The sequence below is a fragment of the Pempheris klunzingeri genome, chromosome 17 (genome assembly GCF_042242105.1).
Source record: "Pempheris klunzingeri isolate RE-2024b chromosome 17, fPemKlu1.hap1, whole genome shotgun sequence".
NCBI lineage: Eukaryota > Metazoa > Chordata > Actinopteri > Acropomatiformes > Pempheridae > Pempheris > Pempheris klunzingeri.
In genome coordinates, this window is record NC_092028.1 from 2,100,919 (window position 1) to 2,128,676 (window position 27,758).

Consider the following 27,758-nt stretch of genomic DNA (forward strand, 5'->3'; position numbering starts at 1 on the left):
ACACACACACACACACACACACACACACACACACACACACACACACACACACACACACACACACACACACACACACACACACACACACACACACACACACACACACACACACACACACACACACACACACACACACACACACACACACACACACACACACACACACACACACACACACAGCTTTGTAGTCCCAAATAAGAGCAGCAAACTGGATGAGGACTGAAGGGGAATATTTTTCCTCAGTGTTTGAGTCCCTTTCTCTTCTCTACGTCGCTGCTCCACGATCCACTCACTTCCTCTCACTCTGAAGTTGCACAAACTTTAAATAAATAAATATCAGACACAAGCAGGTCATCGGCCTCATGCCTTCCTTCATTTATCCCTCCTCCATCCACTCGTCCTCCCTCAGTCCGTCCATCTGCTACCTGACCCGCCCGTCCTCTCTGGGCGGGGTCAGTTCAGACTTGGGGTCGGGGCTGGCGGAGCTCCACACGGTGAGACGACAGCGCTGCATGACGGGACAGGCGCTGGGTCCCATGGAGCAGACGTCTGCGGCTGACCAGTGGCCCTCCAGCAGTCGGTCCAGCCAGCGGCGCAGCGGCGCCCCCGTCAGACCAGCGTTGGCCTCGGCCTCCTCCACGGCGCCCAGGCTCACCGGCAGCCGCAGCACCGGGTTCAGGCCGTGGAAGCTCTGCTCCATGTAGGAGTTCCTGGCTGGGCCGCCGTGCAGCCGCAGGGCATCCTCTGGATCCCAGGACCAGGGAGAGGGAGGGGGGAGGAGATAGGGAGAGAAAGTGAAAAGGAGGGTTTAAGATTGAATTTTAACGCCTGAGTAGGAGGAAGGCTTTAGAAAGCCTTCTCCCTCCTCCACTAGACCAGAACCTTTTTAGCCATTAGCCAAAAACACAGCACGGCCTTTTGGATAACCTTTATCTGAACAGTGGTTTAAAAATACAAAATTCTAGCTGAAATTGTGACCTGAGCACTCTGTTCTTTACAGATATCTTTTATTTTGTGCAAACAAGAGGAGACGGTGTGTATGACCACTAAGTAGTGGTACATTTTCGGAGCTTGTCCAGCCACTGATGGACATCGAGACATCGGACCAAACACAGCTGCCGTGTAGTTACATTTCAGGGGAAAATACACGAGAGACTACGGCGTAGGGAACATGGACGGGTTCCACGGCCACGCTAATTAATTCACTGCACGGTCAACACACACGCTTTCCTCCTCTGATCTATGTTCTTCTTCTTGCACTCTCTCATATCAAAAACCCTCCACCAGTGGTGACTTACATTATCATGGCATAATGGAAAAATCAAGTCCGGACGTTGATTACTATGTCGACGGGAGAAACTTTGAAGATTCAAACAAATAACTACAAAATATTACCTTTGGGGCTCTGCACTGTACTCTGTACTCTGTGCTGTTCTATAGGGCGAAAGGAATTGATCACAATCTGTGATCATGTTCATTTCTACCATTGGACTCAACAGATTCAGCACCTGCACACCAGATACAGTGGGCCGTCTCTGTGTAACCAAACCCAAGTTATATTTTTGTTACGTTTTTTATTGTCATACAAAGAATGCATTAGGATTTGCTTTTGTTTCACTAACTGAGCAAGTACATACAGTATTGCCGCGTTTCCACTAGCACTACTCGGCTCTACTCGATTCTAGTGAACGAGTCGCTCTCATGACTCATCAAGTGACGCCGCTCCCTGGCCAATCAGTGGTCTGCAGTCTGGTGACGTCGCATTGTCAGCTCGACTCAGCTCGCTTGGAACCCCGGCCGAGGAGGTACTAAAATAGTACCTGGTACCTGGAACTAGCGCTGGTGGAAACGTTACCAAACTGTGCCGAGTCGAGTTGAGCCGAGCCGAGCCGAGTAGTGCTAGTGGAAACGCGGCATATGTCATGTCCAGTCAAACGACCTTCTGGGTTTTCAAAGATCAGATTTAGGTGATTTAGAGGCGAACATGTTGTATTTTAACTCACAGGCAGCAGCCACAGAAGCATGGATACTAGTGCATGTAAAAACACAAACACACACTCCGATCACATCACGTCACATGTCACCTTCACTTTATGACACCAGCCAATAAACCCTCACCGTCTATTCATGCACCAGGCTTTACTTAGAGTTCTGCAGTTATACCCCCCCCCCCACACACACACACACACACAAACAGTTCTGGGGAGGTCAAACAAATCAGACAGTAACCCAGGGAAAGCTAATTCAGATAGAGGTGACCCTGTGTGTGTGTGTGCCAGGATACTGCCACTATAAATATACGTATGCATGGTGTTGACAGCTGTGACAGGAGGGCCTCTACCCTGTGTGTGTGTGTGTGTGTGTGTGTGTGTCATTTAAGTATTAGACCTGCTATTGAAACATGAACTACAGTGACCCCTCTAAAGTGGCTGAATATCACTTCAACAGGTGTTTCCATGACAATTTCTGAAGGTTAGAACTCAAATTTTGATTGTGTGATTCTTGGCACAAAATAACCATAATATGGAGCCAGTGGTTTACATGTAATTTCACCACAGAAACAATGTTTCCAAAAACTGGTGACCTTTTTTTTTTTTATTGGTCAAAAATCACTCCAAATTGAATTGATCGCTCTTATACAGTGATATATGATAAATATAATACTCAAACAACAGCCCAAATGGAGCTCTGGGTGCAGGCAACATGGAGGGAAGTCAGAAGTTGTTCATGTATTACCAACAGTGTAATAACACAAAGACAGGTGACAATCGGCAAAGTTCCCCTTTAAGTTTTTTCAAATTCATTTATAATCAAATATTCATCTCACACATTCAAATAATGAGGTGTAAACTAAATTTGGTCTTTCTTATTTTTTCATGAGGGACTTGATCCAAATACTAAATTATAAATGATTATTAATTTAATTATCAATTAAAAATTAAGAAACTGTAAATTATTGATAGGGTATGGAGAAAGTTAACTGGGAGAATGACACTCGGAACATGTGTTCCCTATTTTCATGTTTCCCCATTTCCTCCCATCCCTAATTCCTCGTGAAAAGTTGAGTACAAATCCCAGTTCTTTGTGTTCTGTGCTTTCTCGTTTCCTTGTGTGGAAATAAATGCGGTCACGGTGTTTGGATCGCTCACCTTGCTGTATGGGCTGTTGTCGGTGGAACTCCAGCGGAGCCACGATGAAGCTGGTCTGCCCCAGCGGGCTCCAGTGGTGCAGCACCCTCAGCGTCCACAAGCCGGGCCTCAGCGGCAGCGTGAGCGGGGGCCGGTAGTGGGTGACCTCGGCGGAGGCGTCCACCAGGATGTCGTAGGTGGCGGCGATGACGTTGGTGGGGTCGATCCACACCACAGTGGCCGTCAGGTTGCTCTGTCCTCGGCTCCAGCGCTGCACAGCTACCGGTTCATCCTTGGGACCCACGAGACCTCCCCAGTTCCTGAAGAGACGCTCCTTAGGATCCCAGTCTGACCCGACCTGAAGAACAGGAAGAGGGTCAGGATCGATAGGCTTGGTGACAACATATATGTAAGAGATCAATACTCTTTATCTAAGTTCTCTCAAACCAGAAAAGAGCATGAAGTTGTTGTCGACAAATTCTGAGTTATGTATGTGGTTTTCACCTGACAGCAACAATGTTCATGTTTAACAAGATATTACATCAAATTGAATGAATAAAAACTTTGATGTTGGTTAATGTGAATACAGTAGTGTGTGTGTGTGTGTGTGTGTGTGTGTGTGTGTGTGTGTGTGTGTGTGTGTGTGTGTGTGTGTGTGTGTGTGTGTGTGTGTCTGACCTGAATGTGCTGCAGCCTGTTGGTGGGGTGGGGGGGACTGGCCAGGGTGAAGTGGTCTCTGGGTGTCACCCAGGTCTCCAGGCTCTCCAGCTGGGTGGAGGCTCGGTTAGTGGTCACATGACGCACCAGGTAGCCCTGGAACTGGTCTGACAGGAAGTAGAGGTGGACGGACACCGGGTGGCTCATGGCCACGTACCTGAGAGAGACACATACAAGCTAGTAAGGTGCATACATTTTGAGTTGACATGTTGACTTGTTCGTTTTTTAATATCATATATTGACTCACAAAATGCAAACAGAAAAACTGAAGATACACAGTTATGTTATAAGACAAGATAAGATAAGAGATAGAAACAATATATGTCAGTATTGCACATTGTGAGGTTGAGGTTATGACAATTAAACAACGAACAAGTGAGTTCCAGTATCTCTAAAACCTTTACCAAAGCACCCCCCCAACAATCTCAGCCATAAACCTTATTCTACTCTTCACTTTCTGCTGTGTTCATCTCAGCACAGGTAACATGTTAATCGTGTAAAGCGGCACTGACAGAAGAGGAAAAACAACATTTAGCCACAGATAAAAATATAAAATAAGTGTATTTTTTTCTTTTCCACTGACGCCCATGTTTCAGTGTGTTCTGCCTTCTGTCCTTTTCCAACAGCATTTCTATTCCTTCAGTGATCCATTCTTTCTTACGACCATATATAACAACAGTAAGATATTTTTATTGTTGAACACACTTCATTGAAGTTACACAGATCTCCAAATAACCATGATTGTGGTGTGAGTGGAATGGCTAGGCTCATGTAGATAATAGCTTCCTTTGTTGTGCCAAACCAAAGATCTTTAATTTCACTGCAGTCCCACAACAGATTGAGCAGAGTTCCTTCAGCAGCACCACATTTTATACATTTACTGTCATCCCTTTGGCCTACTTTATATAGCAGCAACAGGGTATAATATAATCTATTCCTACAACAGAAGGGCTGCCTTACATTCTTCCATGTATCATTCCAAGAAATATCATCCTCTAGTTTATGGAGGTCTAGCAAAAAGTGACACTCATCAGAAGAGAATAAGATAATGTAGAAACACTAAAAATATAGTATTACAGTTAAGACTAGGAATAAGTGTGGCAATGAGCATATACATATGTCTTTATTAATGCCTGATGAGGTCTAACTGACTGATGCAGTGTGTGGATCATCCTTCTAATAAAACACAAGGACAACTTCTCACTTCCAGTTATCATCACAAGGTCGCCGCATGTTATTCTGAGCTGCAGGAATCAAATAAGGGTGTAAAAGTATCGACCCTGCCAGGAACTCCTTTGGGAATGAAAGAATCTTTGTGCAATTAAAATGCAGCTATACTCATCATTACAGGCTATTTTTAGTGTCGAAAGCATCCGTCCCTTTGTCAGAAGCTGTTCCGAAACTACAGTGGACACATGGAGATCCTGGAACAGCAAAGTATAAAAATATCTTCTGCTCTGTGTTAAGGCCTATACATACTCCGCAAGAACAGAGAAATTTGCTTGTTTTCTGGAGGTGGCAAGAACAAGAACAAAGTTCGTTCTGGCCAGGACATTTCATAACTCACGAGAAACTCAAGTGCAGAACTCCTGGGAAGTCCTTATAGGGAATGACAACATTTCTGCTTTTCCGCATTAACCACGGCCACTTCAAATTTCTGACCAATCACACAACAGTTCTTGGACACCACACGAGAAAAAAGTTCTGCCCAGATGAACAAGCAGCGAGAACTCCCAAACCAGGGCTGCGAGAAAAGAATGACGTCATTTCTTTCTCGCAGCCCCGGAACAAATTTCTCTGTTCTTGTAGAGTATGTACAGGCCTTTACTCCTCACTTTCTTACTCTAAACTCTTTAGTCCATGTCAGGATGCTGTAGGGATAATGTGGTCGAACTGTTGGCAGGTTTTGATCTGATCCTCTCAAGTTAACCTGCTCTGATACTTAAACGTCTCAATAACTATTGGATGGATTATAATGCACTTTGGTTCAGACATTCATCATCTCCTCAGGATGAACAGTCAAGAAACCTGATGAGCCTCTGACACTCCCGTTAGCTACACATGTTTAAAATACAAGGTTCAAATGCAGAAACCCACTTCATCAAATCACTTATTAAACTGGAGCAAGAGTCTGACAAGAGAAATAACACCATGTGAACGACAGCACCTGTACCATGTGTTCATCTTTACTGAAGCATGAAAACAACAAAACACAGTCAATCAGAGAAGGCTGAATAGAGCAAAAGACAAAAACAGTGATTTTACCTCGTACAACACAGGAGCTGCTGGTCAACCGCAGCAGCAATCAGTTAGTTTGTGCTTTTGTGTTACACAAATATTGTATTGGATCCAGACGGACGAACAAACTCTTTAAAACACCAAAGTCACACAGTAACACAAACAAACTAAATGATCGACCAGCAGCTCCTGTGTCCTGTTCTCTAAAATCCCTGTTTTAGTGAATGTAGTCTGGTGTGTGTGCTGTTTGTGGTTAAACCAAAAGGATCTTCCAGGTCTCTCTCTGTAGGGATCCTTTCCATGATGCTGTCACACACTTAGAATAACACTCTGAGCCTGTCAGTGGATCAAACAAGCTCTTTTAGTGGACCTACTGTGATCAGGTGCTGCTGCCCCACAGGATTATGTTTCAGCCATTGCAGCCCGTTTTGTAGCTGCCGATCCACTGGACCAGTTCCAAAACCTTTGTACCGAGTCACCATTAACCCAAAATATATAAAAACAGGTCCCGGGTTTAAAAATACCAGATTTCTGCTTTAACTCCATACAAACATGCTGCCAACTAATTGGTGGTAGTAATTTGGTGTTTCCAAAGAAAAAGCGGAGGAAGAGATGTCACAGATTTCTTATTTCTGACTCAACTAAAATCTGTGAAGAAACTGTCTCAAAGTCTTACTGTTCGACATGTAGATGTTTTCAAATGTACCCACATTAGTGCAGACAAGGTCTGAGATGTTGTTCAACTGAAAATCACAGGTTGAAGGGAACAGACTAGTCCTGTTTTAACTCCCCCTTCGTCCTCCCTTCACACACACACTATTCCCATAATGCTGCCCCCACCCATTCCAGCCACCAATCCCCACCCCAACTCCAACAAGTACCTCCTTGTACCTAGTGTGGGTCTCCACCCCCCAGACACACACACACAAACACATAGCTGGAAAAATCCAGTCTGTGCAGACACTGTACCCTGATTGTATCCCAGGACAAGCTTGCGTTATCTTTATATTTAATTTGGACTCACACACAGCAGCGGTGGTGAGTTTAGTGGAAGGACACATATCATCTGCCAGTCCTGCTCACTCCTCTCCGACAGTTTCTCTCTCAGCAACGGCCCAAATTTACTGACCCAATGAGTAAATGGGTGAGGACCGATAACTAAACGGGGCCAATGCTGGCCTTTAACAAAGACAGAGACGATTCTCGCATAAGACTAAGGCACCAGCAAAACACCAGATTTAACTTTTCTGACGTATCTGGGGAAATCCCTGCGCTCATGCTGATTCACATACATGATATGATGGTTACTAAATGATTTCCATACATATACACACCACTTTTACAGATCCCTGAGGTTTTCTAAACACTTCGCACAGCACATGGATTTAACAGTCTCTCTTTTGAATTTGTGCTAAAATCACATATCTGCCATCTCCAAACGTGGTGGTTTGTCAGCTTTGCTTCCACTATCAACCAAACGGCACCACAAACACATGGAGCCGGACCTGCTTTTCAGGACTAGCTTGGTCCACACCAGAGTTTGACTGACAGCTTTTAAACTGACCTAAACTCACCGGTCCATTCGGGCAAACACACCAGTGTCTGTTTGAAATGAACCAAACAGGTTCAGCATGACAGCATAATGTCTCAGAGCAGCATTTCATTCATGGTTCTGTCCTTTAACTGTGGTGATACACAAACCAAAGACAAGACATGTCAGTCTTAAGTATTCTAATCAGGGTCACTACAGGAAGATTGTTCATACTGAAATCAATTTCATGACTTGTTGTCTTGAAACACAAACTCCTGGAAAACCCCATGAACCCATCGAAGACTCCGAACCTCAAAGAACCACTTGGACCATCATCAAGAAGCCTTGTAGCCTGTCAAAAAACTCCTGAAGCCCCATAAAAACCAACTAGAATCCTTGAATCCTTTTTAAAAAGCCAAGGATATCTGAAGCCTGAATTCTACTTTTGTGTACTGTGTGCCACAGTCTGCGCTGTAGCCTGACGTGCACCTCACCAGAAATTAAACTACACACCATGGTGACGGAGAGCAAATGTGATTGGTCCACTGCATCCATGACTCTCAATGGCCGGACGAGCACAGAAAATTCACGATCCTTCTCCCTCGACTGGTTCAATGGCCGTACACACCATCTCCTCCAGTGTCTTCTCCCTTTTCTGTGTAATTCCAGTAAAAGTAACTGTTCACCTTTTATTAGCTCCAACTCAACGGCACCGACACTGACCCCGCCACACCAAATCCAGCTTTCAGTGAATCCACATCGGTTCCCATGCTCATACCTGCAGCTGTTGTCATTGGGATGGCCCTGCAGCGAGCTGGCAGCGCGGGACAGTCCCATACGAGCGAAGGCGTGGTAGTGGCTTAGCGCGGAGTCTGACAGGCTGGCGAGGCCGTCCGTCTCCTGCTCATAGATGTTTTCCCAGTAGGCCTGGAGGCTCGGGGTGCCGGGGGCGTACGCTCCAAACAGATAGGCGTCCAGCTGGTTGATGATCTCCTGACTGACGCTGGCCTCAAACTTCCTGGCAAAGAAGGTGGGTCTGGACGCTTGCTGCAGTCAGAGAAGACAGTCGGAGACAAGGAGAGATGATAACACTAAGACAACTAACACAACTTTGACCTTCAATAAGAAACAAGTAAAGAGACGGACAGAGGAGACAATATATAAAAAAAGTAACCCACGAAGGAAAAGTTATAAAATCAAGAAAAAGAATAACAACACATCACAAGCCTACATATGTTCAAAGGTCCAACACGTTAACATAAGTGGCAACTGGCACTCATTCCTGTTTGTCCAGATGTGGAGCTACTGAGCAAAGAGTGAACATACGAAATAAATACTTAGCATCCAGTTTAAAAGCTTCATTTCAACTCATTTCCACATTAATCACTTTGCTTCGTAGTCGGACGAAATAATTCTGACCGACTATAAAAGAATCAATAAAAGAAACAATAGAGGGACATGTATTTATACAAGCCATCAAAACATCACCTGTAGTTCTTCTAAATGTCTCTTCTCTTAACTGTGGTGTGTTTGAGCTCATAATTAATGTCTAATTGACCAAATGTTATTGGTGTAATGTACTTTTTTAAAAAATAGCAGTAACAAAATGTTTCATACAAAGAAGAGAGAGTAAGATGGAGGTGACAGAGAAGACGATAAATGCAATAAACAACAAAGTAAAAGTTGTCAAATCAAGAAAACGCTGAATAAGACACAAAACATATCAAAAGTCTCTTTAGTTCTCAGAGTGGAAAACAAACTTGTGCAGCTTGATAAATGTGGGTCAGGCTGTGGTAGGTGAATCTTCGCCTGAGGAGTTTATGAATGGTGCCGCCACAGACGAGCTTATTCACCACACTGTGTTTACATCCAACATGCCTGAATGACCACTTGTGTTAACCTGATCTGCACCAAAGAAAACATCAAATAAAGCAGCCTCAGAGCCCGATGCGTCAGTCAGTGGCATCAGTCAGCCCTAAAGTCGACCGCTGCTGTGAAACTGCAGCTAAGTGATGCTCATGAACATTATCGGCGTATTCAGAGCCAGACAACTACTGTGGCTACTTTTCCACCGGTGCAGCTGGGGGCTAAATGCCTTGCTCCAGGGTACCTTGTCTCTAATGGTGTTTGGGAAACAACAGTCAGAGAGAAAGCGTGACAGAAAGTCTAGTGAGCGCCGCTGAGAGCCTACAGAGCTGTGGTGACTGAGCCAAAAAACCCAACTTCACTTTCACACACGTGTTAAAAAACTGCAGTAAGTGACCTTCTCTCACATTTCTCATGGCACACAGACTATATTCAACAGTGGGAAAACTGCAACTTGAGTTTTTAATCATCCCGTACTAAATTCAAACCTGTTACTATGGCAACCACAGCACTCCTCGGAAACAGTCACACCCACACATAGGTTAACACACTCGCGCGCACACACACACACACACACACACACACACACTCGCGCACACGCACACACACTCTCACACACACTCTCTCTCACACTCTCACACACTCACACACACACTCTCACACACACACACACTCTACGAGGCTCTGTTTGAATCCCTGGAAACACACTCCAATGTTCTGGAGAACCACTGGATAAACAGACCACGCCACAACATGACTGCTGACTTTGTCCATTTTCACATACGTTTTAAGTAAATCATTTGTTTGAATGGATGTTAAAGACTCTGTCTGAACCACCAACAATCTAAATATTACCAAACTAGAGCTTCATTTGAAAAGTTACTTTTTTTGAAAGCTAAACACACAAACTTTGGTCCAGTGAATCACCTCAACCTGCAGCTGCGAAACAGGTTGCAATGCCTGCAATGTAATCTTTTGGGACAAGTCAAACAGGCAAGAGCAGAAAGTGCTTGTTTGATCCACTGACAGGCTCAGAGAGTTATTCTAAGTGTGTGACAGGATTATGGAAAGGATCCCTACAGAGAGAGACCTGGAAGATCCTTTTGGTTTAACCACAAACAGCACACACACCAGACTACATTCACTAAAACAGGGATTTTAGAGAACAGGACACAGGAGCTGCTGGTCGATCACTGCCTCCATCAGTTAGTTTTACTGTGTTAAAAACACCAAAGTCACACAAAGTCTGTGTTGTGCAAGGTAAAATGACTCTCAATGGAGTCTGGTGGCTTTGAAGGGAGCGATAGGAGTGTGGTCATGATGTGATCATGTTGTCATGCCTCACTAAGATCACACAAAAGTCTGCTGTCTCTGTATCTACATAAGAACCCACTTTGAATATGGAAATAGTCTAAATATATCTGAGGACCTTCTATCCTACAAACCAAGGGAAGGATCGGTCAAATCACACACACTCTGTCAGGAGGAAGGAAGGGCGTGGTTTCTGATGTCATCAGGCGGGTGTGACCAGCACTTGGTGGACTCCGGCGGCACCAGCGAACCAGGAAACCCCAACATAATGAGAACCACGAGGACTGCCCAGGCTGCAGCGGAGCTCTTTATTCAGCAGGACGGTTTTATCTGGGAGGTTATTCTGGGACTGTTACTGAACAATCTGTCCTTACACCGCTAAAGACAACAGTGGAAACCACTAGTTACAGGGTCCTTCATCATAACATCAGAGGGAAATCATATGAAAGTGCCTTTACTGTATGTGCTCTGCTCTCCCTAAAGGAGGTCAGACATACGATTTAAGCAGCTTCGCTCTTGTTGGAACCGTTTCAGCCTCACTGAGTCAAGAATGAACAGATTTTACCTTGTGAACAAGCTGCTTTTACTGTGTCTTTTTGGTTGTTTTAGTTTATTTTCAATTAACACTGAAGTTAAAACTAATAATTATTTTCTTTATTGATTAATATTTCAGTTATTACCTTTGTGCTATTTAATTTCAATCACAATTTCACAAATCCCATGGTGGAACCTTTGTATAACTTTTGTTCATTAACTGAACCAAAACTCTTCTTAAAGGCTCCATATACTAATATTAAGGCTGTAACAATTATTTTCAGAATTATTGAGAAATTAATCTGCTCATTTTCTTAAGTAATCGATTAGTTGGGATCTTCAAGCTGCTTGTTTTGTACAACCAACAGTCCACAGCACCACAACATCCGCCGCTCCCATTTGAGAGGACCAGGAAAAACAAATATTCACATTTGAGTCGCTTGTCAGGTCAGTGAAATCATTATGTTACTCACTTTGTTCCATAACTCCCAATATATTCAGTTTACAATTATAAACAACAGAGAAAAGCAACAAATTCTGCCATGTGAGAAGCTGGAACCAGGAAATTCCATTTTTTTTGCCCGGTACATTATGATAACATGATTATCAGAGTTGTGGCAGATTAATGCCCTCTTGACTGTCTACTCATTTCAGCACTGATTTACATCCTCCTGTCTTTGGTTTATGTGATTTTAACTGGATCCTTACTGTGCAGTGGATCAGATGTTGATCTACAACTTCTGTTAATCAAATTATTATTAATTAAGATTCAGATTGTCAGAATCCTAATCTCAAAGAGTCTCATGTAAACAGTGTCTATGGTGTGAAAAGTATGTGCATGGTACTGTATATACAGTCCATGTGTGTTCCTGACCCTTACATTTAAGACACAGAGCCATCTTTCTACCCCGGCATTATGATAATGACAACCTTAGAAACCTCGGCGGCATTTAGCTACAAAGCTCTAAAAATACCAACTGCCTCAAAAGTACAGCTGTTTCCAGGATCAGCTCTTCTTATAGAAACCATCAGTAGCTCGACCACAGACGCTGTCTCCAGGTCTGTCGTTACAGGGAGCCAAAGGCCGCCTGCTGTAAGTAAAAGCAGCACTGCTAATTTGTGAATACGAGGCTATTCTGGTCCACAGCCACCGCGGCCCTGAGAGGGAAGGGTGTACAGAACACCGAGACTGAAAGCCCACGCTCAAGAACATGGAGACTGTTATCATTGTAGCTGTGCTCCACTGTACCAGCCATTATGGGGACGTTATCACAAGATAAAGATCACTCTCTGAAAGCTGTGTACCTACTGAGAAATTAAAACAACATCTGACATGGTCACTGTCAATTAGACAACATCAACCGTGTTAGAACAGTCACGTGATAACAGAAGATTTCTTCTTGTTTTTCAGTCATGATTGTACACAAGGTTGTCGAGAACCAGCAGACTGCTGTTTCTCTCTGTGCAATCCAAGAGTTAACAGTTATCCTATTTAAACGACACAGACTTCGACAATGGCTGCCAAGGACATTTAAAATTATAGATTAGTCCAGAGTCAGTGTATTATCTATGGTGGTAGCTATCGGCACGTCCCCAGTTTGGAGAAGCAGGCAAGAGTACCGACAAAGATACTAAGCAATGTACTGCTGTTGTCAGGGCCAGCAGGAAAAAACTTATTTTAGACGTTACAATCCACCCTAATAAGGATTTTAAAAAAACAGCAGGTTAAGTGTACACTATATTTATAATATTTTCACCTCTTTGCCTTGCATCAGACAGCCCTTCCTGAAGGGGAAGTGAAACCGTTCTCTTTATCTCGATCTATCTCTTCAAACATGCCATACTCTTCTGAAGAACAGACATTTTACCTTGCAGAACACAGGAATTACTGGTCTACTGCCGCCTCAATCAACAAACTAACACGTCAGGGACACCAAAGTCACATAAAAACACTAACAAACTAACCAATCAAGGCAGCAGTTGACCTTCATGTGCTGTATTCTGTGAGGTAAAATTACGGTTTTTGTCTGGTGGGTTCAAAGAGAGCGAAGTAAGGGCCATCTGACAGCAGCTTAAAATGGTAAAAATAGTCTAAATACAGTGAACACTTATAATGATTTTTTTGTGTGGGCCTTTTTTTTGTCTAAAATCCATTTTCCCGCTGCCCCCGTCCACACCGGTACCTTGCTCAGCATCTGTGCAGGGGCTCCTGCCTGCTTCTCCAACTGGGGGCAAACCTGAATTATCCCTTCTTGGTTGCACAGAACTGTTTATCTGTCCAAATAAAAACTAAGGAAAATGCCACCAAGCTGGTTCAGAGCTGCACTCGCAGCGCAACCGCTCAAGTTCTTAGTCAAGCAGTAATTAAAACAGAAGGACATCAAAGAAAAGAGCTGGCCGACTAGCCACATTTTTCTCTTCAAAAGGTGCACCTGGAAGCGTGGCAGATCCGAGGGCTTGAAGTCGTTGGGTGAGCAGCCACACCAGTCCACAATGTGCTTGTACTGGCATTTACATCCCAGTTTACGGTTCCAGTTGGTGAGCCTCAGGTTGTTGTCCACCATGGTCTCACAGTGGGCGCTGTTCTCCAGCACGGTGTGGAAAAATGACTGGAGGTGGACACAAACATGTTTATTCGCATTTGTCTTCTGATCTCAATCAAACAGCCAGAACGGTCAGAACACTCTCGATGAAATAGAATCAATTTGTTTAACAAAGATTTTAAAAAAGTGGAAAATGACCATCACAAATTTCCCAGAAGCCAAGGCAACGTCTTCAAACTCTTTTCCTTTTGTCTGACCAACCCCCCCACAATCACAAAGATGTTTAATTAACAAAATCACAAACGGCAAATCCACAGACTGGAGGAGCTGGATTCAGGAAAATATGTGTTGTAAGTATCAATCAATTATCTTATCTAATATCTAATCAATCATTATAAGACCCCATTTACAATGAGAGCCAGATAACACAGCCACTACAAGGTGCATTAGCTGGAAATATGCTGTAGATATTCGTGCTCTCCTCTAGGGGACATTTTCTCTCCGTGTGTCTGGTCAACAGTGTAGTATATAAGCAGTATATAGTCTGAGGGGTCACTTGAGTGCGTGTGTGTGTTACCTCGGCAGGCAGCAGTGTGTAGGCGTAGAAGCGCTTCATGCTGCTGACCAGCTCGTCCCGGGAGTTGACCACATAGTTCACAAAGGGCCGGTTGACCAGGAACCAATCAGAGCCCCCGTCCACCGCAATGCCCTCTGGGATCTTGCGGTCCCCGAGACGCCACATGTGGGTGTCACACTCGTAGAAGAGACGGTCCAGACCCTGTTTACGGATGAAACTGAGGGGACACAAGGCACCCAGTGTTTAGCTGGAATTCTGCACCAATGTTTCAACATGGAGACGAATTTACAGTCACAATATAGACCAGGGGTCACCAACCTTTTTGAAACTGAGAGCTACTTCATGGTACTGAGTCATACGAAGTTTGTCACACTCCTCTGAAATAACAAATGAGCTCAGTTTGCCTTTAGTTATATATTATTATTAATGATTCTCATCTTTGTGAAGACACTGATCACGTTACTGATTTCTCACAATAATTATCAACAAGGACTTAACAAGGTGGGAAACAGATAATATCAATATTACACATTTAATTTCTATTAGACATCGGAGAGAGTGGAGATTAGATCGGCTACATTTTTCTCCTCTTTAAGTGCAGTGTTAGCAATTATCATCTTTGCTTCTTTGATGACTTTTCCGTCTGAAAATGCCTCCTTCTTCTTCTTTATCAGAAAATGTGGAGCTCTAAACGAGGCTTCGGCTGCTTTTTGGGGTTTTTCCGCCGGCCTGGTGAAAACAGACTGCTGCTTACCCAAAGTGCCCGGTGGGCAGTTAGCATGCTAGTTAGCATGCTAGTTAGCATGCTAGCTCTGTGACCCGTAGTGAAGTGTCTCTCCACATTGGGCCGCTTTGTCGTCGCCCCACACATGAGACACACGCAGTTTTCTTTCACAGTAGTAAAAAAGAACTCTTCCTCCCATTCACTGTGAAAACGCTGAGTTGTCTTTCTTTTTTCTGTCATGTTTTTTGGGTTAGAAACTGCATTCAGCTCTCCATCTTCGCTGCGCCCGCTAGCTTACTCTGCACGAGCGCCAAAGTTTTGTTAGTGACCTTTGAACTAGGAGAGGTCAGAGGTCACCTAAAACTAGCTAAACTAATTATTTTATTTTTAAGATATTGTCATGTTCAAATCTATATAAATTCAAGTGTGATTAAAAAAAGAATAGCAACAGAAAAAAAAATTAATTTTAGACGCAGCTCACTGGTGAGTAGTGCTATTTTTAGAACAGGCCTGCGGGGGGCGACTCATGTGGTCCTTGGGGGTGACCCCTGGTCTAGAGAGAGAGGGAGGTGTACTGGTACTGGTGCACTGTGTTATTAGTACTGTTATTAGGGAATATCACTGATCAGTGCCTTCATGACTAAACCTGTGTTTAAACCACAAAAATAGTTGGATAAAACAAAATCACATGAAACTAAATGATGACAAAACCAAAACTGATAAAACATTTATTTAGATGCTGAGTTTTAGGAAGCCTTAAAACTCTGGCAAAGGACGTCTAAATGTTTTTTAGTTGGACTAAGAGAGAAATCTGTAATTTGGAGCGTTGTTGCTGACATTCTGTGTCTACCGACTAACTGATGGACTAATCCTTTACATTGAACTGAATGAAAAAGGGCATGAGGGTAATTATACTTTCTGGATCATTCATTCACATTTAGAGGATGCTTTATGCTCGCCCTGTAGGAGTGATAAGATATCTGCATTTTCTCAAAAGTCTGCACTGAACTCTTATCACAAAAAATAAGATAAATATCACTATCATCATGAGAGAAAACAAAGAACACAAAGGGAGAGAGAAAGTGAGATGAGGCGACGCAGAGTGATGCTCCCTCTCTCTCTCTTACCGTGCGTTGTCTCTGCCGTGAGATTTGATGAAGTTCATGTTGCGGTATTTGGACAGGAAAGCCACCAGCTGTTCATTGGTCCTGGAGGGAGACAGCAGCTGTCAATCATCAGCGACTACAAATTACTATGATGGTGCATCGTATGTAAAAAAGACTCATGGCACTACCGGGAAGAGGGAAAATATTCAGTGAAGAAACGGAGAATTTCTGAAATTTGAAGTGGCAAATTTACGAGAAAAAATTATGTCAAAACCCCAAAAAACATCAGAGTTTAAAATCACAAATTTCTGAGGAAAAAAAACAGCATGTTTTTTCTATTTGTCAAGGAAGCACATCGCTTCACTCTGCAAGGTTGAATCAAGCTCATGTCATCAGGCGCTCGCCGTGTCTGCTGCCTGCAGTGAACAACCTCATCAAATGATACTTTGCAACAGGATGTAGCGATAAGGAAAGATCTGATTTTAGCCCATATTTGAGTTTTTCTCGTAACTTTGTGACTTTTTTGTTTTTTCTCACAATTTATGACTTATGCTCTGTATTTTTTTCTGATATTCTGTCCCTCTGTCTCACTGATCTCTTGGCCTTGTATAGATGTAGTGTTTTTAAGTCATGTTGGTCACTTGGTTTGATCCAGACATCAGAGAGTGTTTGGCTCCAACAGGAAAAAACACCACCAAACCTTAAGATAGACTCACGCAATTCACATTCCCAGTAAACATTTAAGGGAGGATGTTTTTCTCCCTTTAATGGATACACGTCTTAGCTGGACACAACTAAATATTTGGAGGATGTGTTGCTCTTTTAAACAATGCAAAACAATCTTCCATTTAGGGGAATTAGAGTGACTCTGTGTAACTCCGTTTGGGACAGCTGGACCAGTTTATTTAGCTTCCTCTTCCAACTGAGTGAAAACAGCTAAGCTCCAGTGTGGCCTGAAGCGGAGGCAGCGCATCCAAACAGCCACTCCCTGCACGCAGTGTGAGCCGAGAGCACCCGGCTGGTGCGTGGTGTTTGTCCTAATGAGTAGACAGAACGGCAGACAGACAGATCGCTTTGATTACATTTGATTACAGTCATTAAGACGGACCGCAGGCGTACATGTGTGTGTTTGCGGGCGTGTTTGTGTTCATCAGTAACTCACACACATTCAGATCTGACTGAGGCTGCTGTAATTTCACAGCCATTTTATCTACAGCTGGTCATATATCACAAAAGATAGCAAATTATCATCTTTCAAATTGTCATAGCTGCGTCTAGACTTTGGACACTAAGGAATAGTTCGACAGTTTGAGAAATACACTAATCCACTGAGAGATGAGAAGACCGATACCACTCTCATGTGTCTATGCTACATATGAAGCTGCAGCCTATTAGCTTAGCTTAGCACACAGACTGGAAACAAGGGGAAACAGCTAGCATGGCTCTGTCCACAGGTAAGAAAACCCACTTAGCAGCATATCTAAAGCTCACCGATTAACATGTAACGTCTTTTTTTAATCTGCTCCAAAACCGAATTATAATGGGAGGTTGCGTCCCGTTTGTTGTCATAGTAACTACACCCAGGAGAGTGTTATCAATCTTCACAGCTAAGTTAAGCAAATAAGCAAATTTCCCAAAATGATGGAACTGTTCCTGTACAGTTTTGTCCACCCAGTGACAAGAAACAAGCTAAACAGGGTCGGAAGTTTTTCTGTCACTGGTCTGATCCTCTGAAACGAGCTGATATTCAGCTTAATTATCATTATTTTTTTTTACATGACCTTCTCTTGACAGAGAGAAACATATAGTGGCTACTAACACACACACACACACACACACACACACACACACACACACACACACACACACACACACACACACACACACACACACCACCATGTGCCTGAATGATGTCACAGCTATTGGTGGTTGTGCTAATACTGTGGCAGTGCTATGGATTTTAGCTGGAAGGGTGTTCAAACACCCATTTTGATTGGATGGCAGAAAAAAATGGATCTCTATGTGTGCGTGTGTGTGTGTTGTTCTATTTCTATCCAAGAATAGAAAGATGAAGAACTTCCCATGCTGACATTTTGTCAGTCTTCAAAGAGACTGTTCAATATTGGCACTTTTAAGACAAACATTAGTCTCTGGATTTGTTTTTCTTTGAGGGAAACATTTAAGTTTAGGATCAGGATTTGAGTTTTGGGTTAAGAATGGAATTAAGGTTGCGCTGTAGTAAAACTTTGCCAATGAACTTTATTTTAACTAAATTTGACATGAGCTGCCTGAGAATCTTACGTGTTTGAGCTACTTAACTGGAACAGAAGCACACCTAAAGGGTCCACACACAACTCCACTGAACATCACACACGATGGATGAAAGGTCAGAGCTGAACCATGAAGTTGGTCTGCAAAAACAGACATTTAAAACCGAGAGTTTGTCTTTACTTTCAAATGCTTTGGTTCAGATAATTGGGTTAAACTGGGGATTAGTTCAAATCCTGACCTCAGGTTTAAAGCTGCCCTGGGGTGAAGTGCACAACTACTGCATTTTTATGAGGTTGTTTATTTTAATCATTTGTTGAGCAGAAACTCAAAGTATTCTGTGGGTGTTTACAGAGTTTCTCTTGACATTACTGTAAATTGACCATCTTTGAGCTCTGCACTGTTGGTCGGACAAAACAAGACATCTGAACACGTCAACCTGCACTTGGGGAAATTCTAATGGGCATTTTTCACTATTCATACTGAAATTTCATAGACAGAATGATGCATAGGTTAATCAAGGGTGTAATCTGCAGATTACATAACAAATTACATTATTAGGCCTTTCATGCACTAACGGTTCCAAAAAATGTCCTTAAAATACCAACTGAGATAGCCAAGATGGCATGGCTCTACAGCAGAGGAAATCCAGCTATAGTGGCTATAAATGGGCTGATAGAACTGTACAGATTTTACTGTCCCTAACATAACCCAAGTGCTGCACACTGGAGCTTAATCTTAGCACAAATCACGGACGTATGACTGCCGAAATATAGGATCTCCATGGAGGTCACAACCAGCTCAAATGTGGACTTCATCCTGCTTAAAGAATGACAACATCTCTGCACCACTTTAAACACACCGATGAGCTGAACACAACAATAATCATATCCCCCACAAACCTCCTTATGTTACTTCTTTTCCTCAGTGCTGCAGCCGAAACAAGCAAATCATCACATCACACAATATCTTCAGTGTTCACAGCCAAGCTCTTTCCTCAACAACACAAATCCCCTCAAATCCCTAAGTAGCAAGACAGCCATTACAGGGCTCCTCTTCAAAGCTATAGACCCCCAATCCATTCAGAGCAAATGCACTTCAGGTCTATTGGCCACGTAACCTGATCCATAAGACCTTAAACAAACCCAACAAGGCCCGCAGGGCTGTGAGGCCACTGGTTAGTGGTCATTAGCTGCCACAGTGCTTTCACAAATCAATGTACTGTGTGCGTTAGGCAGGAACTTGGCATGATGGGTAAATCTCCTACAGGCTTCTACAATGGAGGGATCAGCCCAACGTTTATGGATCTGGAGCCTGTTTCATTGACACCATTTCTGTCTTTAGGTTTCAGCAAAAATAGAACACCTGATAAGGCTGTTTTTGGCTGAAACACCTGATCCTCAGATTTAGGTTGTCACCTGGACTACTTCTTTGGATTTATTTTTGGTTTAGTTTTAAGCAGCTACAAGGGGTTTGTCACTGCTTATGAAACCGTCTCAGCTGTATGTGACCAGCACAAACACACAAGACCGTCAGTGTGAAGATTGGCTGCTTCTGTTAAGTCATTCTTCGTGCCTGTCCCCTGCTATACTACCACTTTAGTCCCCAGGGGTCGCCAAAATCAACACAAAGTGTCTTTGCAGTTTCAGTGTCAAGTAAAAGGTCAAACAGCCGGCATTAAAACAGTGAAATGAATCTGATCACTAAGAGCTGAGCGACCTGCTTCCTGCGACCGACCCAGTCCCTCACCTGATGGGGTAGTCTGCAGCGCTGAGGTTGATGAAGAAGTCCCAAGACCAGTCGGCCATTTTTAGAAGGTCCTCCATGCTGCGTAGGTACATGGTCAACAGGCTGGCCCCGCCCCAGATGGTGGACATCCGCCAGGGAGTCACTCGAACGTTGGGATACTGGCTGGCCAGAGACAGGACCTCTCTGTGGAGGTAGTTGGACCTCTGAGAAGGGTGGAGAATGGAAAGACAACAAGAAGGAGGCTCATTTTCAGTTTCCACAGGAACTCTTAGCCAAAGTGTTTGCTAGGAGCAAACGTAATGTTGGTTGTATCAGTGGAATGAATGTGTTGACTTCAGTCGTCATATCTGAGGGTTATATGGGTAGATGTGGTGCTGATGAGGAAGAAGAGGACATCATGCATTTATTTTGGTACTGTCCAGCTGCTTCATCTTTTTGGCAGCAGGAGGTAGACTGAATAAACAATCCTTTTACCTTTGTCCTCTCTCAATATTATTCATGGTGTTTAAGATGATCAAAATACGTAGTGAACACTGTTGTTTCGCTTGGCGATGTTTATATATTTGATTCTCCAAAGATAAAAGATATTAATAAATAGGAGATCCTGACAATATTAAAAACTTGGGATGCTGAGTTATGATTCTCAGCATTATCTGTTTTTTTCATTTATTTCGTGCAGTAGGATGAAGTATTACATTGGAACAGGTGTTCACGTGCCTTTCTGTATTACAGTTACATACATGTATGTACATGTCTGGGTGTCTGACTGTGGTTTATCTGTTGTACAGTGGAAATCGCTTATAGTCTATCTTCTTAATTTCTCATGCAGATTACCACCTCACTGATAATTTTACATTTATTGCATCAGTGTCAGGTAATGAAATGGACAGCTTCGCTATCTGTTACGTTTCGCATTTTGTGACACAATCCATCTGACGAGGCAGCTGCGACCACAGGTGGTTTACCTGAGCACAGTCGTTTCTGTCTCCATCACCAGCAGCTGTGGCTGTTTCTCATGTAGCAGGGTGTACTGGGACACAAACTCAGCCCTGGACCCAGAGCACGCAGAGAGCATCACCCTGGGTGACGGGTCTACTGGCCGACTGTGATCTCTCCCAGTATGCCAGATGGCCAGTACGGTGGGCTGAGGAACACCAAGTTTTGCTGCTGAATCTCATTGCCTCCTTTTGGCAGTTTGTCGTAAGCTGTGCACGCAGCACTGGCTTTTAAATGTTTTTCCACGAGTTATGCAGTAAAAGACCCAAAACGAACACTGTGAGTGTGTGACCCAATTATTGAAACAGCATGGGAATGATCCTGTCACTGTATCTGATCACTATCGGCAGCATCCACTGTAATTTGTATCGTTATATTTGTTTTTGAGATGCAAGTTATATTTGGTTTGTGTTAGTACTGTACATGTATTTTGTGGTTGTTTTCTGACAAATGCTCTGTCCCTATTTTTCTGGCTCTGACACAGGGTGACGTCCCACCTGAAAGGACAGTTGCCAGTGGTCTCACCTGGTCTACGTGGATGTAGTAGTAGTGCGACGTGTGGTAGATGGCCTTGAATAGACGATGGAACTGCCGCGAGGCTCGGCCGTGGACGACCAGGACGAAGGCGATTCGTACAGGCACAAGCTGGGCAGCATCTGAGGGGTCCTCGTCCCACTGTATGTTCACATTAGCCTTACCTGGACAGAGACGACAAGGTCATAAGCACTTCTCAAGGGGCATTTAAACATGATTTAAAGTTAATGATGCTTTAATGTTCTGTTGGAAATCAATCAATCAATCAATCAAATACAGTTCATGTAAGTCTGAGAACTCATTTGTTTCTACAAAAAGGACACCAAAAATTAATTGGCCACTATTTTAAATATGGAATACATCATATTCAACAGCATTGTTTGGTTCCCGCATTTCAGTGACCACTTGCTCCTTTTCTTTGTCTTTCATGGAAAATGAATATTGTGAGGTTTTGGCCAGTTAAAGCAAACATGAAAAGCCTTTTGGAAACATGACATCTGGTTTCAGGATTTTTTTTTCTGATTTATTTTCATTTTAAAAAACAATCAGTTAGTCGAGACAATTATCCTAATAATCTAATAATTTGAATGATTGTTGCAGCCATACTGACGTCCAGCACTTTGATCCCAAACTTGAAACAAGAAGACAGACACAATTTGCTGTTTTTGTGTTTCAGGGTCTCAAGAGCACGATGAAATATTTCAAGAGCTGCAACGTTTAGTGGATGAATTAATTAGTTGATCAACAGAAGATCAACTGACAGAGGACTAAATAAAACTACCTTGATAACTGACTAATTGTTTAAGTCCATTTTCAAGCAAAATTTTCAGAAAGTCGATTGTTCCAGGTTTCTCAGATGTGAAAATTTGTTGCTTTTCTTGGTTTTGCATCATGATAAATTGAATATTTTTGGGTTAAGGACTCGATGTCCAAGACAACTGATGAGGTCAACTTGTGTTCTGGGATGATGTGATGGACATTTTTCACTGTTTTCTAATGTTTTGTAGACCAAAATTAACCAAGAACATAATCAAGAGATTTATCTGTAACAAAAATAAAAACTGTTACATGCAGCCCTAAGGACAGTGTCACTGTCAACCCTGCTCTCCACTCTGGTCCCACATCTTCACTTCCGTCTTTCCTGGAAATATTCTGTCTGTGGCTGGCTGAGCTAAATCTGCCTCTTGTGTATACAGACCATCTGACAGCCCGATGCTTCTCCATCATCACGCTCACTCTAAAGATGGCGCGGGTTGAGGCCTGCTTGTCCTAATTAGTGACCTTCCTGAGCTGTGGGGCATGCTGGGATTAGAGTTTGAGGAGAAATGACTGTAATCAGGCGGCTCAGCCGTGCACTGCTGTGCAGACAGAAGGAGTGAAGTCGTGCACAGCTAGAGATGTACACTTAATGCCTGCCTGAGCACTGAAACCCCAAACTTTGTTTCAACAACCCTTTTGTTCTCTTTAAAAGAGGGAACACATGTCAGTCAAACTTGGATGTAAATTCAAACCAAATCATCTATCATCGCTGCTCCAGCCCGGCTTCAGTCTGTGGATATAATGAGTAGTGTATCATCAAAGCAACCTATAATCATATAAATTAAACCTCAAATGGCCCAGGGTGGTTCTGAGCATGACTACAAGTAAATCATTAGTCAGCCATTCCAAAAATAAGACTACAAACTGCTTGTTTAATTGGGGTGTAATTATGCTGGATGAGTATCATCCTCGTGGTCCACTCATGCTCGGAGTCCCTGGAAATAGAACTGGCAACAAACTGGACACCCTCTTTGTGGCTCTGGCACGTGCCGGGTTAAAAATGCTTCCCAAGGGGTAAACTGGGAATAAATATGCCTTTTGCAACCTGCCAGCTCAAAGCAGCCATGCGTTAGACCAATTCCTTCGCTTTCTGTCTTTCAGCGTGTCACCCTTTCATCTGTTGACAGGCTCAATCACTAGCTGTGTTAACTTGAAGGGATAAATCAGGCCGTAAATCATAGGCTAATACATCTAGACTAACTATATATAATGTTTCTGTGTGCTCATACTCTGTATTACACCCATAAGTATAACTTGACTTTGACTTGGAATTATTCCTCTGTACAAATTCAATCAAACAAAAAATGGTTCCAAGCACGCCGGGCGATAGTAGATGGCGATAAAGTCTATGTTTTTTTCATTTTAATAAAAGGAGCCAAAAGTGGACCAGTGGACATGGTGCAGCACTACGGACCAAAAGTAAACCAGTAGGCAGCCATTGTTGTCGTTTCAGGCTCATGCTCTTAACACATGATAACAGTGGGCATGTGTGAACTGAGGGGAGGTCACTGACACACAGAAACTGGAGTTTTGAGGGTGTTTTAAAAAACTCTCTGTCTCAGTGACGTAAAACTCCATTTGTGTGGACGAGAACACGGAGGAATCTGAGTATCTGAGTATCTGAATGTGTCGTTTTCCAGGACTTTTAGTCTGCAAACTAGAGTACACTATTACTAAAATCATATTAGACATGAATATTGTTATTGTCTGGAGTTACATCATCATGCATCATTAATGTACCAAACATTTTCTCTGAAGTGTTTGTTCTGCTGCTCTTACCTTCTATGGGGCAGTACCGGGGCACTTTCTCAGGCATCAGCGCCCTCTCTTTGTGTTTGCAGTACACCTCCACTATCTGCTGCCGGCACTCACGAGTCTTGGCTCTAGACAGAGCTGAAATGGCTTCCTTCCCGCTGATCTCACACTGAGGGTGCTCCTTCCTGGGCTCCAAATCGGGCGGCAGCTGAGTGGCCGACTTCATCGCCTGGTAGAACGGCGGATCCTGATTGGACCCCTGTACAGGTGCTGAGAGGGTTGGCACCTGGGGGTGGGGTTTGTGGATGTGGGTGCGGTTGTGATTGTGGCCCATCACTCTGGGTTGGATGGGAGGATGCTTGAGGACCTCATTAGCAGATTTTCCCAGCATGCTCTGTGCTTGGGCCTTATCCAACTTGCGCTTGCCGTTTGCAACTGGCAGTCGCTGGCGTTGAGATCGAGCTCCCAGATTGCTGTTGCTGTCGATGGAGTCAAAGTCTTTAGGGACGGAGTTCTCGTTGTTGTTGCTGTCCAGGTGAAGTTTCTCTTTAGGCCGGTGGGAACGGTAGACGTCCTGTGATGGAGAAGAAGAAATCTGTGTAAAACAATGACATTCTGAAAGTACTGTTAAACTTCTTCAGCCAACATGGTGACTACAGACACCAGACACCTTCCTTTCCACACGTGGTTACATGTGTGAACTCCAAACAGCAACAAAATCAAATACGATTACTCCAAGATCTAGTATGATTAACGTTTGTAGCCATGTAAGCAGCATGGCTCCAGGAGTAGTACGGCATGAACTGACATGAAATCAGCTTCACATATTCATGTTCCCCAGAGGATGAGTTTGGTTTTGTCTGGCGCCATCATGAGGTTGACATTCCTGAGTGACACGTCTCAACAAGTGCTGGATGGATTGCTGTGGAATAAAATGTTCCCTGCAGGATGATCTGTTGGTTCATCTTGCACCATCATCAGGTCAGCGTTTTAACGTGTCTGATACTTTGGTTTATATAAAAAATAATGACTGAATGCACTTTGTGTTTAGTGCTAATTAGCAAATGTTAGCATGCTAACACGCTAAATGGTAAACGTGATCACGACAGTAAACATGTTAATTATTCAACCCACTACACATCAGCATGTTAGGATTTTAAGTGTGTTAATATGCTCACAGCTGATCAGACAAGTACATGTATGATATCTGTGTGTGTGTGTGTGTGAGAGCCTTTCTGTTTCTTTTGGACTGAATAACAGTGCTGTCACTCTCCTTCACGAGATCAGTTCAGGCAGTTCAGTTGAATTATTACTTTTATATTAATAAAGGATCAAATGACCAGCAGAGGGTCACTAGCAGTGATGACGCTACACTGAATTAGCCCACACTCTGCAGTTCCCTGCAGCTCTATGAAGGCTTTTAGCATCTCTCTGCTCATTGTTTCGGGGTTATGGCCCAGTCTCAGCTCTCTCATCAACCTCACTGGCACAGCGATAAACCAACTGCACTCTACCTGCTCAGCGCCACACAGACACAGTAAGAGACCAGCTGGTGAAGAACATGGAGCATTTAGCAGCTAAAGAGCCACACATTTTTCTCAGGCGCTGGTGGAGACCAAAAATAGAGCTAGAAGAGAGACTATTGGACTTGTACTCATTAGACAGACACAAAGACACCTCCTAACGAATCATGTTGTTGCTTGGTGTCTGCTGGATGTGTAAAATAGCCAGATGTTTACTTCTACATTGACATTGAATTCAGGTCTAACCACCTCCAAAATGTTTGTTCCTTATGATGAATGATGATGAAACCAATAGTTCATTATTATCATCATTAGAGTTTTATGTCCTTTTTTGTGCTGAGGACAGGAAATCAAGACTGTCATGATGCCATGATGACCACAACAACTACTAGACTCTAAAATCAAAACTCCAAAACTACTCACATCTGGCACCTCACACTGAATCTACTGTCAGGCTCCCAAAGGACACAAAGCGATTATACAAGACAGATCCTTTTATTTTAAATGTAAATCATCTTTTTTGCTGAAGGAGTTAGCAGTGGAGTTCTAACTTTATTCAGAGTTGTGCAGATTTAGAATCTATATTTGTTATTTGTATTTTATTTTTAAGAAATCTCCACACAGTCCCTGACGTCCTGATGCAGGGAACTCATCAAATCCACTTTCTCTTTCAAGGGAAAAGACAGAGAAGTGAAAAGGCACTAAAGGAAGTGATCTCTGACCCCTGAGACGCAGGCAGCTGTGGTCTTGGCTTTGACCCCCCAGAGTCACGTGGTGATTTATATGAATGTCTGTGTGTTAAAGAAGCAAAGCCACATGACCTCAATAGGTATTTTAATCCGACAGATAGTTCTATATTGGTCTCTTCCAGGGATAAAGAGAGTTTCTGAGTGTGTGTATTTATGCACACACACACACACACACACACACACACACACACAGAGTTCCTGTGGGAAGGCAGTAATATCAGCTCCTGCCACCTGCTCCTCAGACAACCTTTCATTATCTCATCTGTAATATCAGCTTAGAGGAATGTGTGTGTGGAGTCACAGTGAATATTTCCAGCTCTCCTGCTACAGTATTATTGTGAGTGTAGAAGTATATAGGAAGCCACGCATCAATACACACACACACTCCATACTTTAGATCAAGCTTACATACTAAGGATCGATCCATTCTTACAGCTTTGTCCTGACGGGGGTGCCGGGTAGAAAGACGTTCAGTTTGTTTTTCCAGAAATCTGGTCTGATTATGCTAATTCTTTCCCCCTATTAATCAATTGTTTCTAAAATGTCAGAAAAAAGTGAGAAATGCCCATCAGAACCTCCCAAACCCCCACAAACAGTCCAAATATATTCATACAATCATATCACACAATCATACAACATTAACAAAACCATTTAACTTTTAGATCAGACAGGCTAAACCACTAATTAAAAAAAGAATTGATTAACTAACTAGACAACCAACCATTACCCTACAGTCCAACACAAGCTCTACCCAGGAGCCAGTATAGAACACGTCATGGCCATAACATCCGGTTGTGTGCTAGACACAGTACTATATGTGCAAGGGCAACTTCAGACAACGTCCCACCTGATTCTCTGGACATTTTCACACGAGAAAACAGCTAAACTGTTTCAGCTCTCTCTGATTTACCATCTAAAAATCTCTAAACGATGTCCAGATGCTTACAATCCAGATGAGAGAAGCTTTTACACTCACAAGATATTTTTATTTTAGCCTTTATTAAGAGCTAGTAGAGACGGACAGGAAACACAGGGTGGGGGGTCATTTCAACTTAAACACAGTATGTACCTGAACCACTGGGCCACCTGG

General features: G+C 43.2%; 1 protein-coding gene across 1 annotated transcript in view; it reads right to left on the minus strand.

Annotated features, from left to right (window-relative positions):
• Window positions 1–421: 421 nt before the first annotated feature.
• The window catches only part of LOC139217078 (xylosyltransferase 1-like), a 37,769-nt gene continuing 10,432 nt past the window's right edge, over window positions 422–27,758 (minus strand). Inside the window, exons 2-11 of the mRNA XM_070848359.1 lie at window positions 24,421–24,970; window positions 21,814–21,986; window positions 20,293–20,495; window positions 16,297–16,377; window positions 14,446–14,662; window positions 13,758–13,934; window positions 8,393–8,661; window positions 3,807–4,002; window positions 3,150–3,486; window positions 422–744 (exon numbers count right to left, since the gene is read on the minus strand). Of these exons, the coding sequence (XP_070704460.1) occupies window positions 422–744; window positions 3,150–3,486; window positions 3,807–4,002; window positions 8,393–8,661; window positions 13,758–13,934; window positions 14,446–14,662; window positions 16,297–16,377; window positions 20,293–20,495; window positions 21,814–21,986; window positions 24,421–24,970 (2,526 nt within the window). The remainder of the gene's footprint in view (window positions 745–3,149; window positions 3,487–3,806; window positions 4,003–8,392; window positions 8,662–13,757; window positions 13,935–14,445; window positions 14,663–16,296; window positions 16,378–20,292; window positions 20,496–21,813; window positions 21,987–24,420; window positions 24,971–27,758) is intronic.